This window comes from Paroedura picta, chromosome 11 (assembly GCF_049243985.1).
Source record: "Paroedura picta isolate Pp20150507F chromosome 11, Ppicta_v3.0, whole genome shotgun sequence".
Classification (NCBI taxonomy): Eukaryota; Metazoa; Chordata; class Lepidosauria; order Squamata; family Gekkonidae; genus Paroedura; species Paroedura picta.
Genome location: NC_135379.1, coordinates 37999503 through 38013728, shown reverse-complemented (window position 1 = coordinate 38013728; position 14226 = coordinate 37999503). Strand labels below are relative to the sequence as shown.

General features: G+C 45.7%; 1 protein-coding gene across 3 annotated transcripts in view; it reads left to right on the top strand.

The window, feature by feature from the left end:
• OSBPL10 (oxysterol binding protein like 10) overlaps positions 1 to 14226 on the top strand; it is a 99498-nt gene that overhangs the window by 68698 nt on the left and 16574 nt on the right. For all 3 annotated transcript variants that reach the window (XM_077304577.1, XM_077304578.1, XM_077304576.1), the window contains one exon: positions 5379 to 5525. In XM_077304577.1, the coding sequence (XP_077160692.1) occupies positions 5379 to 5525 (147 nt within the window). The remainder of the gene's footprint in view (positions 1 to 5378; positions 5526 to 14226) is intronic.

Here is a 14226-nt window from a genome sequence, read left to right as displayed (position 1 = left end):
TCCCGCCTGTTTCCCTTTGCAGGTATTTTTACACTATGGAAGTCCATGGCTTGTTATTGGGCCTCTGCAGAGGTCTGATTTTATCGCTTTCTGCTAGGCCTCTTGCTAATGCCCCACAACTGGAAAATTAGTCAAGTAATTGCTTTTGAGATGCATGATATGTTCCAATAATCCCTTTACAGAAGAACCTGCCTGCACACTGGAGACCTGCAAAACAAAAACCTGTGCCGAATTGCATACAAGCTCATCTGAAAGGCTAGACTTGAGTGAAGTAGATTATGAAGGATCACGCCCAGATTAATATGAACCTTACTGGGAAAGTCATTCAGCGAAATGAGTCTTAACAGGATTTGATTCTCAAGTCTTGTTAGGATACTGTTCTTTTGTTCATTCTCTTTATTCCACAATAATTGCTACAGAATATTTTTACCTTTATAATGTAGAATCTTGAATGGTTGGGGAAGGTTAATGCAAGCTGCTTTGAGACTCCTTGGGTAGAGAAAAACGGCATATAAGAACAAACTCTTCTTCTAAACGTGGCCAATGCCCAACATGAGTTTTCTTTTACTGACTTGTTCTTTCCCTCTTGGCAACAGCATCAGTGAGGGTGGCAGGGAGAGGGAATGGGGGGCAATAGGAGGGTGAGACTGAGAAAAACAGCCACGGAGGAGGAGGAGGAAGTGCAGAGGGAGCTTGTATGGGCTGGAAGGATCAGAAAGAAGGCAATGGAAGGAAAGGAATTGTAGCAGGAGGGGAGAGTGAGGGCAGAGTTATGGTAGAACCATAAGCTCGAGGATAAGTTGGGAGTGGGACCTCTAGGGAATTACTCTGAGTTGTTTGGTGGTTGGCCCTGCTGTGGGTGTATTCAAAAGCTCCATTGAATGGCGGCTCACGATCCCCACTGCAACCAGAAACTGCTTATAAAAGGCCTTTTTGTTTCATTTTGGGAGACCAACACTACCTTTGGACCATGTTATTTGACAGCCTGGTAGGTCACATTGGTTGTCGTTGAGGAGCAAGGACAGAATGCATTAGAGCCATCAATAGCAATTTTCCCATACAGAGTATAATAGCAAATTGATCAGTGCTATACTGGAGTGTCCTCTGGAAAAGGTGACTTATAGTGGCCGTGATTGGCCTGTTCTTTTGCACACAGTAGCAGAGCATGCCTCACGTTTATCCTGAGCTGTGCATCCGAGGGCGTCCTCAGTAACTCGCCCTAATTTACACGGAGGCATCTTTTCCCTCTGTGCTTATAACGGTTATATGCATGGAAAGTACAGCTTCTTGTCTGCTTCTCACCTTGCCACCCCCACCCCCCTATGTGGCTTATGTGACTCGAATTTGATCAATTTTTCTCTCTCTGGACTATGAGTTTGGAAAGAATTAGTGTTCTCAATTATAAAGCAGGGAGTTGCCACAGAGAAAAGAAGGGCTACCGAGAGTTGCCAGAGGCCCCCACATAAAAATTCTCTCTTGGGGAATTCTTGGCTCACTTTAACTTTTAGTTAGGGACCATTTCAGACATTAATTTTTTTGCTGGCTTGCACCTTTAGAAGCATTGGGTGGGATCCTGAGTTCTGTGGAGAGATGTCACTCCCGTAGGAGCTTCTCAGCTTCAGCAGTTGAGGGTCCCTAGGGCAAGCATCCTCAACCAGGGTTTTGTGAAACCTTGGGGGTTTCTTGACAGTCCTGGAGTGGGTGGGAGTTAGCTATGCTTCTCAACTGAGTTCTGCACAATTATACCCCCTCTGGAGATTCTTGGAGCCTGAAGAATGTTCAGGGGTTTCTCAATGGTAACAAAGTTGAGAAAGGCTGCTTTAGGCCAGCACCCCCCCCCCCCCCCCCCGGGCATGCTCTCAGCTGCCTACTCAGGAATGGTGGCCGGTATACACATCAGCCTTCCTCTGTGATAGATCTGCATGCATCTGTGTCCTGCCCAGATGCTTGTCCTGGGGGAATAAAAGAACCTTTCAATGGGGCAGGTTCTAAACATATTAATCACAGAAAAATGAACACAATGTTTGGGTGGAGGGCATTGGGGTGTATATGAAGTCCCTCTACCCCAGTGGGTCTCCACCTTGCTAATGCCGCGACCCTTTAATACCATTGCTCATGTTGTGACCCCCAACCATAAAATTACGCAAGGGTTCTTTCACAGAAATTAAACCGAAACTGACCAATGGCGTGAAGATCCATCGTTCATGATTGTATATACGTTTTTTCCTGGGCTTTCTCAGTTCAGTTCTGCCTCTTGTCCCGCCAAGCTGTGCCGCCCCCTGGAGCACCTGGCAGGAGACTGAACTGCGCTGGAGGCTCTGCTGGAGGGGCTGGCAGCTGAGCATGGGTGACTGCAGGAGGAGCGGCAACAGGGGCAGCGCACACACACCCTCCCCCGGGCAAACTGCTCGCCCTGCTGTGACCCCTGTGAAAGGGTTGTTCGACCCCCAAAGGGGTGCCAACCCCCAGGTTGAGAACTACTGCTCTACCCTCTCTATTATGTCAGGTCTGCACACCATGACTTGCCAGCCCTGTACATATAGCCTGGGCAACCTCTCTCTTTTTGCACCACCTGGCAAGCAGCCTTTGAGCCTCTGAGCATATGATGGCAGACTCAAAAGTTGTGCTGCCTGGTTTGTGCAGAGCGGTCCTTCAAGACACATCTTAGTTGCGTGTTTGCAAGCAACATTAACAGCAGCAACAAATCATTGTTTGGTTTTCATTAATTAGGCATTTCAATTGCATGAAAAGTAAAGGTTTCAGCAGATGCGTGAGTGTGTTGATATGGAAGTACACGTTGGTTGTCTTCAAATGGATCAATTTTAATTATTTCCAAGTAAAAGCCAGATGTTGTCTTGATGATTCACGGGGGGGGGGGGGGAGGGGGGCAAGATGCCCTCGAGGCTTTTGGGATTTTCCGGCCAAGCCCTGTTTTCTCAGTGCTGAGCAAGAAGCTTTTTCTTGTGCTAGCTCGTGTGCACCTTGGGGCAAAAGAACTGACAGCAGCATTTCTGGAGTTGCGAGCGATTTGTAGTTAAGCTCTCTGATCCTGCGTCATGTGATTAGGAATGTAGGCAGCAGATTCATGCTGAATTGACATCATGCCTTTCAGATTCACTGGGAAATTAAAAAGGAGGTGGGGGCAGGACCGAGAGGGAAAGGGTTCCCTGGTCTCCTCTTCTGGGTGGTGGTTCTAATTCCTCGCTCCAGCGTTTGCTATTCAGGGAACTAGCAGCGGCGACTCAACAGCAGCGGCGTTTACGTAGCTTGGGACGCTCGATGAGGTCGAGTTGGATGCAAAGCAAGCCTGCTGTAGGAACCTCTCCTGTAAGTCCTGGAGCTCCTTCTGAGAAGTTCTACCCTCCCGGGGTTCAGTTTCAGGCTAAGCTGTGTGCTTGGCAAGTGCTCAGTTTCCTACTGTGAGATGATGGAACAGGACTGTGTACACTTAGCCTTTGAATGTACAAATATTTAGAATTTAAGCTGTTTGAGAGAATGCTAAGGGGCAGCATTGTCTGCAGGAATATGCTGTCCTACGCGCGGCTTGGCTGTGGGAGAAAGGCTATTTTACTTTTCCTGACCGGGGAGGACGTTGTTTGACTCTCCCTGCTGCAAAGGTGCCCAGCCATGCCTAATATACTTAAGGAAGTGCTACTTAAGTAGGCAGTTCTGCAACTTGGTAATTCGTGGTATGGGTGGGTGACAAGAGCAGATTCAATTTGATCATTGTTTGGGGCGTGTGTGCAAAGATATTTATGTATGCTAATGTGCAAACATGTTTATATAAGGATAGATTCAAGTGGGTAGCCGTATTGGTCTAAAGTAGAACAAAATCAGAGTCCAGTGGCATGTTTAAGACCAACAAAGATTTATTCAGGACGTGAGCTTTCGAGTGCAAGAGTGAGTCTGAGAAAGAGCGCTTGCACTTGGAAGCTCACGCCTTGAATAAATCTTTGTTGGTCTTAAACGTGCCACTGGACTCTGATTTTGTTATGTTTATATAAGGTAATGTTACATTTTGGAAGCTGACTGTCGGCCACGTTCTGGTTAAACAGATTGTAGTCAGAGCATGCTTATATAATATGACCTCCACTGAACAGAAGGCAGAGAACCCACCCTCCCCAGTGTGCTGTAGTGGTTAAGAGCAGCAGACTCTAATCTGGAGAACCAGGTTTGATTCCCCACTCCTCCACATGCAGCCAGCTGGGAGACCTTGGGCCAGTCACAGTTCTCTTAGAGCTCTCTCAGCCTCACTTGCCTCACAGAGTATCTGTTGCGAGGAGAGGAAGGGAAAGGCGATTGTAAGCCGCTTTGGGTAGTGAAAAGTGGGGTATGGAAAATTAACTATTCTTCTTCCCTGTATTGGGCTAGTTAGAAGTTCTCAATACCAATTTTTTTTCCTCTCCAAAAAGCGAATCCAATTACTTGTAAAAGAACGAGCAAGTTGTTGCCTTTGATTTTTCCTCTTCTGAAACTGAAATTCTTTGGCCTGTCTTTCCCCCTTTCCAGTTACATTCTTACAGCTGCTTCTGTAACTACCTAAAATTATTTATTGATTTGTTTCACCAAGAGCAAATGGAGCTCTGGCCGTTCTTTCATCATATAAAATATAAATGAAACTAAATTTCCCATGGAACTTAGTTACACTCAAACAGGGATATGGCCTCAAGAAATATGAATGGTCAAAAGCTGTAACTCCGCAAAAACAAGCCCTCTCCTCTTTGCCTCCCCCCGAGAGGCAGAAATGCTAGCCTACCCCAAATAATGTATTTACGGCTGCTTGTGGGTTATGATCATGGGATATGGATGACGCAAGGGTGGTTCTTTTCACGCACACCATGTCACAGGGAAGAGTTATAAATGGTATAATTCCCCTTGACTCTGAAATGAAAACAGGATTTGGTGTCTCAAGCATTAGCCCATATGCTTAGAAAAATGTTCAGTTGTATAATGTCTTTAACATAAAAAGTAAAATGTACATAGGAGCTACCAGGCGTCTAGGCCTGGGTAGTAACACAGCTGCATTATATTCTAATCATGAGCTGATTTTATTTTCACCACAGATCTGAGTTTATTTTTACCACAGATCTTGGAATTTTAAGTGGTTGGTTGTGGTGGATGGTGAAATAGTCCAACCCCCTGCACAATGCAGGGAACTCACAACTACCCCCCCCCAGTGACTCCAATTCCATGGCCAACAAAATTTGGGGAGTGTAAGTTTTAGAGAGTCAAAGCTCCTTTGATGATTATTCTAGTCATCTGGCAACATGGGGTGTATGTTTTGGAAAGAACCGTCCCTAAGCAGCCCCATCATGGAGACTACACCAATTCATGTGTTTTGTGTGCCCAGATGGTGATACCTGTTTATCTGTTTTTAGCATTCCTCTCACGAATCAATTCTGGTTGAAGATGAGGTGACAGATACTGAAGATAATTCAGAGGACGATTTAGGAGTCATGGAGGATCAGCGGAGCATCATTCTTCATCTCATCTCACAACTGAAACTTGGAATGGACCTAACCAGGGTATGCAAATGACATTCTCTTTTTAAGTTTCCCGGAGTCAATTTGTCAGCCTCTTCACAAGGCCTGCTGGAGGGTGTTGTGCTTTTATTTCAAGTCTTGTCTGTTAGGGCAGGGAGGGATGCTGTGCTGGAGAGGGCTTTCAGGTATTGACTCACATGGATGTAGTATGAACAGTGTTGCACTGCCTTTCTTTGCATTTACTGAGGCCAACGGCTGACTCGTTGGTGCTTCTGGCCTGCTCTTAGGCAGACCAGAAGAGCTGGATAAATGAATGAATCAAGGACCCCAGCCTTGTCCCTCTGTCTACTGCCTCCCATGGTGTTCTGCCTCCTGTACACCTTTTTGATGACAGCTGTCCCTTTCTAATGATCAAAGGAAATCAATTCAGAAATATAAACAGCTGTGTTAATTTTCTCCTTTTGTGGAATCCGCACTGCTCATGAAGTCCATGCAAGCCAATGTAACAGTGAGAACTATGTGTCTGGTTGCAATACAAGTGTGATCGGCAGCTTTTCTGGCTGCTGAAAGAGTTTTCACCACTATAAAACGGCATGGAAAAAAAGGCCAGAATCATTCGAGAGCCTATGAGGGCTTCTCCCTCCCCTCCCTCCATTAACTTTTATTAGCCTTGATCTTGCCAATCATCACTTTCTTATGTAGGACTAGAGAACTGCTCCTGTCTTGGGGGCAGGGGCTTACCTTCAGTATCTTCTCTGCAGACTGGCAACTATACATTCAGTTTTGATTATCATTGTGGTCTAATGGGCAGAGCTCCTGCCCTTCCCTAGGCAGCCCACTTCAAAATGGCCCAGGTTCTTTCTCTGCATGTTGCTTATGAGGTTTTCTTTCTTTAGGAAATCTATTTATTTTTAATTTAATTTATTTATTTATTTGGATTTTTTATACTGCCCATTCTTTACAGCTCTGGGCAGTTTACATGGAACATTACATAAATTTACATTATAACAATCTATAACATTATACAAATTTCAATAGAACATCACAACATCTACTAGGTAACAATCTATGTGTCTTCCCAGAGACCCCAACCTTCTAGGTACCATAGGGAGCCTCATCCTTGAAACTGACTGTAATTTCTTTTTCAAAAATGTGGAAGCCAGATCTGGACACAGCTCTTCAGCCCTATTGCTGATTGTCATGCTGGTAAAATGTTGTCATTGTCCTTTGTGTTTGAGATTTATGGCAGGAGCCCTGCGAATATCTCTTCTACCATTGTGTTACAGTCTGCACTTGTCATTTTCCTGAACGCAGGAAGGTCAGAAAGCCATCGATTTTTGGTTGGCGTGGCAACCTGAGATACTTGATGGTGTTCAGAATGCTTTCCTGAATAATGCATGGAAAGAAAAATGGCTTCTAGATCTGACCTCACAAAGTGGATGAATATAAAGGACAGTCAGAGAAAAGGCAAGGGTGAAATAGGCACGTTCTCTCGAGATAGATGCATTAGCAAGCGGATTCAGCAGAATACTATTAAATATGTATTTGCATGTTTGAGAACATCGTGGAGGACTTTTGAATCAGAATGGGAGATCTGATACTGCTATAAGGAATGAGACTGTGTTTTTGCAGCGGTAGATAGCCATGAAGGCTAAACACAGCCTCCCCCTTCAAAAGCAACATGCATTTGAATAGCAGTGGCTTGGGAGGAGAATCGAGGGAGGTTCTGGCCTCCGTGTTTTGACTGTGCCAACAGGGCTGATCTTATGGTCTTATGAGAAAGGAGCCACTTTCCCATGTTCTCCTTCCCTTTCCCTTTTTGTGAGCACTTCATTCAGATGGCAGAGTTGTAGAATGGTATAAAGTTGTCAAGAAGGTCAAGCTAAAACAAATGTATTATTACATTTATATAGCGCCCTCCCCAAAGGCTCAGGGCGGTTTAAAGGAAACAGGAAAAAGATACAGATAACATATGGTAACAACAGGTGATAACAGCAATAACATAACAACAATAACCTTAACATGATCACAACAATACCATTGGAGAATGATGGAACTGCAAAGAGCCTCAGCTCAACTCTTACTGGGACCCAGTGGGGTTAGGCAGATTAGTAGCAGTTGTAGAAGGAGGTGGGGAGGGGATCTTGGGGACCAGTTGGAATCGATGGTTTGGGTCGACCTCAACCAAATGCCTGGCGGAGGAGCTCCCTTTTGCAGGCCCTGCAGAATAGTTTAATTTAAAAAACGAGATACCGTATTTGCCGGCGTATAAGACGACTGGGCGTATAAGACGACCCCCCAACATTTCCACTCAAAATACAGTACTATGGGCCACTATGGGCAGCTATGTCTATCCCAACTGAAGTGCACCCGGCGTATAAGACGAACCCCCCCCTCCACTTGGAGGCATGTTTTTCAGGGGGGAAAAGTAGTCTTATACGCCAGCAAATACTGTAAATATTTATTATATAGCGTGCACGTGTAAAATTAAAAACATTAGGGGTCTGGGTATCTGACTGTGCAATTTACAGTCATCCCTAGTGGATGAGTCTGTCCTATGATCCACATGAAACCAGATGCATTTTGGCCTCTACAGCCTTCCTTGGTGATCAAAAATATATTAAATATACCGAACACTCATTCTGAGAGTAGTATATATTTTTTGTAACTAGGAGTTGTTCTCTCCTATGCTGTGTGGTTAGGCAAATAATTTTGTAACTAAGACCATAGGTTCTTGCTCAGGGTGCCTGTACTCACACAACTTTGAACTGGCATGGAATTTCAAATAGCTATGAATGAGTGTAACATCAACCTGTAGATAGAGTCAACATTGGAACATCTTGGGTTGAGTTTGTTTCCCCTCTTTTGTCATTGCTTAGAGTTGTATAATGGTACATGTACATGTGTTCTGGATCAGTTTTTGAAGAGCTGGAAGGGGCCTTATTTATCTTCTCATGCTCAGTGTAGGAAATCAAAAGGTGGAACAATCCTGTGGCTTGACTGCCCAGCCCCTGCTTGAAAACCTCATCAAAGGAGAGCCCTTTCCCCACATCAGCAAACTCTGTTTTCGAGCTGCTCCCAAAATCTCTACCCTCCTATAGGCCTATTATTATTATTATTATTATTATTATTATTATTATTATTATTATTATTATTATTATTATTATTATTTATTATTATATTTATAGCCCGCCACTCCTTTGCGGCTCGTGGCGGGTAACAATATCGCAATTCCCCATTAAAACCCCATAAAACAATAATAACATTGCCAATATTGCCGGCATGGCAAGAATGGCAGCTCAACTCCCCCCCCTCCCTCCCACTACTAGCGGATGGAGAGGAGGTCCTGATGATGTTTTGCTTCGGGTCCAGAACCCGAGTCCCCGGGGGAGGCATAGATCTATTATCAGGCCCGGCCTCAACCATAAACCTGGCGGAAGAGCTCTGTCTTGCAGGCCCTGCAGAATGTTGAAAGATCCCGCAGGGCCCGCAGCTCTCCCGGGAGCTCATTCCACCAGGTCGGGGCCAGGACCGAAAAGGCCCTGGCCCTGGTCGAGGCCAGGCGTGCTTCCCTAGGGCCGGGAACGACCAACAGGTTTTCACCCGCAGAGCGCAAGGCCCTGCGAGGGGCATAGGGCGATAGGCGGTCCCTCAGGTATGTGGGTCCCAACTCGCGTAAAGCCTTGAAGGTTAGAACCAGAACCTTGAACCGGATCCGGGTTCAAGGTCCAATGTTAACCTTCGTAGCTACCCAAAGCAAGTCTTATGATGCTTATGCAAGTCTTGTGATGCTTATGCATCAACTTCCATGTAGGCAGCTTGAATTCCATTTGGTTGGTTGAAGCCTCTTTTAAAGGCTTCAGAAAGAGGGAGGAATGCTTTGGTTTTTCATGTTTATGCAAGGCCAGTTGATAGTCAAGGTTCCAAAGGTGACAGATCTTGGTTGGGTTTTTTTCTCTCTGTGCCCTTCGTCTTCTCTTCTCTCTCCTGCTTCCAGAAGAGAGAAGGGTTTTCGACTGCCCTGCAGTTTGTTAACCTGTTAAGAGAGGTCTCCTGAATTGGATTCTGGTCTTAAGGAACATGCCACCAAATGGATTTGCTTCCATATTTTTTTAAGGAGCAGTAGATTTTTTTCCTTGGGTGCTCTCCTCCAATGTTAACATGTTAATATGTGCAAAATTGCAATTGCAGACTCATGGATATATTTGTGGTGTAAAGTTCTGTGAACCAGAGCCTGCCTGGCTGGAGAGATGAAATCCTCTAACAAAATGGGCCCTGGCACATGGAATTCATTAGTCTTTAATGGGCCATGTGACTCTTTGGACTGCAAGCAGACCAAGGCAGCTACACCTCTAGGTTTGACTGTGTGTAGTTTTAAATGTTTTGAAAGCACGGGAACCTTCTTAATTTGGAGCCAAGAACAAGTAGTCTTGTTTTGATGTCTCAGTGTTATCATTGCTTCCAGAGAATGATCAGGATGTGACTTCATTTGCATGTGTTTAATTTTTAAGATTGCTAGTTAATGAGCATTCAGGCTTTGCTTATGCATGCCCTTCACTAAGCTTTGATGAATTTGTTTTTTTAAAAGAGCTTAAAGCTCTGCATACGATCGTCACAATCTGAATTGGACATTGTGCATGTGAGAATTGAGGAGAATGTACAACTGACTTGTGATTGTTGTGCAGGGTGAAGACTTTGGACCCCACTTATGTGTCCGTAACGTGTGAATCTGCTCTTCTTCTCTAGCAGACATTCTTTCAGAATCTACTGTTTCTCTCTTCTTCCCCTTTTCCCTTGTAAAAGGTAGTAGAAGCTGTTAATGAATAATTAAGGCTTTTTCTGATAAAAGGATGCAGGGAATTTTGATTAACACTCAGGAGAATGGCCTAATCTCAAAGAAAATATTATTTTTCTGGGAGCAAAACCATCAACTTCTTAGGATGCAGGCTGTGAGGAAAGATGTTTTCTTTATGGAGACAAATAAGCAGGGTGGAGATGACCATTTGCCCATCTACCAGGAAGGAGTGATACAGATCATAGAATCGTAGAATCATAGAGTTGGAAGGGACCTCCTGGGTCATCTAGTCCAACCCCACATACAATGTAGGACACTCACAACCCTATCGCTCATCCACTGTAACCTGCCACCCCCTTGAACCTTCACAGAATCAGCCTCTCTGTCAGATGGCTATCCAGCCTCTGTTTAAAAAATTCCAAAGATGGAGAACCCACCACCTCCTGAGGAAGCCTGTTCCACTGAGAAACCGCGATAACTGTCAGGAACTTCTTCCGGATGTTTAGATGGAATTTCTTTTGAATTAATTTAATCCCATTCGTTCTGGTCCATCCCTCTGGGGCAGGAGAGAACAACTCTGCTCCATCCTCTATATCTCCATCCTCTTTTAAATACTTGAAGATGGTTATCAGATTCCCTCTCATTCGTCTCCTCTCCAGGCTAAACAGACGAGGCTCCTCCAACCTTTCCTCATATGTCTTGATCCCCAAATCCCTCACTATCTTTTTTGCCCTCCTCTGGACACGTTCCAGTTTGTCAACATCACTCTTCAACTGTGGTGCCCAAAACTGAACACAGTACTCCAGGTGAAGCCAAACCAGAGCAGAGTAAACATGGCTACATAGATATCCAGAGCAGAGCTATAAAGTTTTTGGTACATGCACCTTAATTTGATTGGAGAAAGGCTACATGTGGGGATCTGCTCCCAGTTTCATGGTAGATTTAAAGTGACACCAAGTGACACCCACCCAGCTGGACGGGTACCTAGCAGAAGCACATAAGCCACAGTCTGGGGAACAAGAAGATTAAGCAGCAACCCACCAGCTCCAATAAACCACTGTGAGACATTTGAGAGTGGCGGTATATAAATATAAATAAATAAAATAAGAGATGAACCACCTGGGAAGCACTAAAGCTGGTTAGCATTTTTCCTGGACAAGGAGCAAACTGTTGAGGAATCTATATACAACTAAGGTGTTTCCACTGTGGGGAACTGAGCATTGGAGTAGTCTGTCTTGACCAGCCTGCATTTTTCAAGCATGTTTGCATCCAAGCTAAGGTTGGGGAATGCCAAGGGTAACACCAGTGACCATGCAACTTAGCCTTATCAGTGAACATGCTTTTCTTAGTTCATTAATACCCTGTGGTATTCTGATTACAGTTTACCAATGTCTTTGTGCTCTAGTGAATTGAGATAATGTTTGGGATAAATAAGGTATTTTCCTTTGAAGATACCTGACTGTGGACAGAGAATCTTACTTGGTATACCTGATGCTTTACTATGCAATAGACTAGAAGCTTCTGACTGGGCCATGCATGGTTACCTAGCCAGTGAAGAAGAAGTGTGTGAGGCAGGACACATACCTGCAGCACATAGCCATTAAATGTCCCTAAAGCTGCAGGTGGAATGAGGGGCAGAGCTTGGGTTGTGGTTGCCCCAACCAAGGGAGAAAGCAGAGAGAGGGAGTGAAGGGGGAAAGCTAGTTCAGTCAGTGGCTACTAGCCATGGTGACTAAAGGGAATGACCACATTTAGGGACAGTCAACCTCTGAATCCCAGAGCCAAGAAGGCTACATCAGGGAAAGGCCTCTATGCTCAGCTGTTGGACCTCCGGAGGAACTGGTTGGCCACTGTGTGAGACAGCATGCTGGACTAGATGGACCAGTTGGTTGGATCCAGCAGGGCTCTTCATATGCTCTTATGTCTCAGAGGTGATAGTCACTAGGTGGAGGGAGACAGTTCTCAAATGAGAGGGGGGATTCTTTGATTTGACTGATAGGCACATCATCCCTCCTGAAAGATGGGAGCTCATAGAACCTCGTCCCGCTGTCCCAAAATATAGGGCTGGCACTGCTGCTTGTGCTCTTTTTGCAGGGACTCTTTCGTGAACCCAGTACTCACAATGTATTTTTTTTGCAACAGAATGTTTTTTTGTTCTTTCCCCAGTCTATTTCCGAAAGCTGCTACCGATGAAGATTAAAATGGGAAGCCATATGTGTGTTGTGACAGCCCTTTCCTCCCATGAGTTGTGCGCCCTGTCACTCCTTTGCAGTCTACAGCATTAGACTGCAAAGGAGAGTTGCCTTTTTTTGGGGGGGGGGGGATAGTTTGCTTCTTCAGACATAAAGGCCTCCTTTATGTAATCTGATTGCTGGTGCCCATCTCAGGGCCTTTTCCATTTTGGGCTGGCGTTAAAATTGCAGTTGCCACCTGTGTGCACATTTTGAGCAGGGCTCTGCTGAAGGAGGCTTAATGGCATTTGCCCCTGAAGGACTTGCTCATTATGTAAGCTCGTTTGCTGTGCCTGTTGCAAATGAATGATTTTAGCGATCTGTTGGTTGTGGCCTCCGGGTACTGGCAGACTTGATTTAGTTTTCCCTATAAATCAACATTAGTACTCGGGGCCGCATAGGTGCTAGAGAGGCATGTTGCTGAGCTTGCTGTTAAGAAAGGGTTTTGTTTCAATGGCTGCTATCCCAATAGACCAGGGGTAGTCAAACTGCGGCCCTCCAGATGTCCGTGGACTACAATTCCCAGGAGCCCCTGCCAGCGAATGCTGGCAGGGGCTCCTGGGAATTGTAGTCCACGGACATCTGGAGGGCCGCAGTTTGACTACCCCTGCAATAGACAGTTATTGAGGCGAGAGGGACGATTTTGCCCTGGATTTGCATGCCGCTGCTGGGGAAGACTTGGGCTGGCTTCTGCAGGCCCTCCTTCTTTCAGGTTTCAGGTTTTTTTAACATTAAGAATATTATATTAGCTACTGTTGTTGTTGTTGTTTTTAAATACCTTGCAACAAATAGTGATTTGGGGCAGTTTAGGAAGTCATTAATCGCTGGCACAATGAATTTCCATTGCCTTTAGTGGATGCGGTGAGAGAACCATGTGACAAGGGGACGACCACAGCAAACCATCTCATTAGCTCGGCACATGCTGCTGGGTAGGCAGATCATTCCATATAATCTTGGGCATTATTCAAGGACCGCTTATTATGCTATTTTTAAATCTGCCTGGGGCAAGACATGTTTAGGAACAGCCCTGCCAGATCCTCTGAAGTCTATCTACCTGAATCCATAGGTAGGTTTTCTTGTTGTAGCATATCCAGGCTGAACATGTGCGTTACAGCCAAGATGGAGGAAGACTGTTTGTACACATGATACTATCCAGTGGTCCCGAACACCCGGTCCGGCAACTGGTCCCAGTCCGTGGATCAGTCAGTACCGGGCCACGGCTCCTCCTTGTCCTCCTCCCTGGCTGCTGCCTTGGGGGCTGCCCTGCCACTCTGCTGCTGGCTCACCCTTGGTGCTCTCCAGCAGCCGCCATGGATGGTGCTCCCCCTCGAGGTGGCACTGTGCAGCTGCTGCTGGCAGCCCCCCCCCCCAATGGGCGGTGGGAAGTCAGGAGTGCCACCGGGAAAGCAAGTGGAGCAGGGGCTCAGGTGGTGGCAACCTCCCTCGGCAAAAGACTACCCCCCCGGGCCTCAGTAAAATTGTCAAGCGTTGACTGGTCCCCGGGACGACTGCAGTGTGGGCTGCAGGACTACATACTCCCTTTCCTCTTGCGCACACATCCGTCATCTTGCTGGACAAGCCCTGCTCTGTTGCATTTGTTAGATGACTCCATTTCAGCTTTCAATCCAGTGTTGTGTCTGTGGCACCAGTAACTAGCTGGTGGAGCAAGGAATATTGTAGAAGCAGAACTGTTTAGTGGAGTCACTCCAGGTCAGCC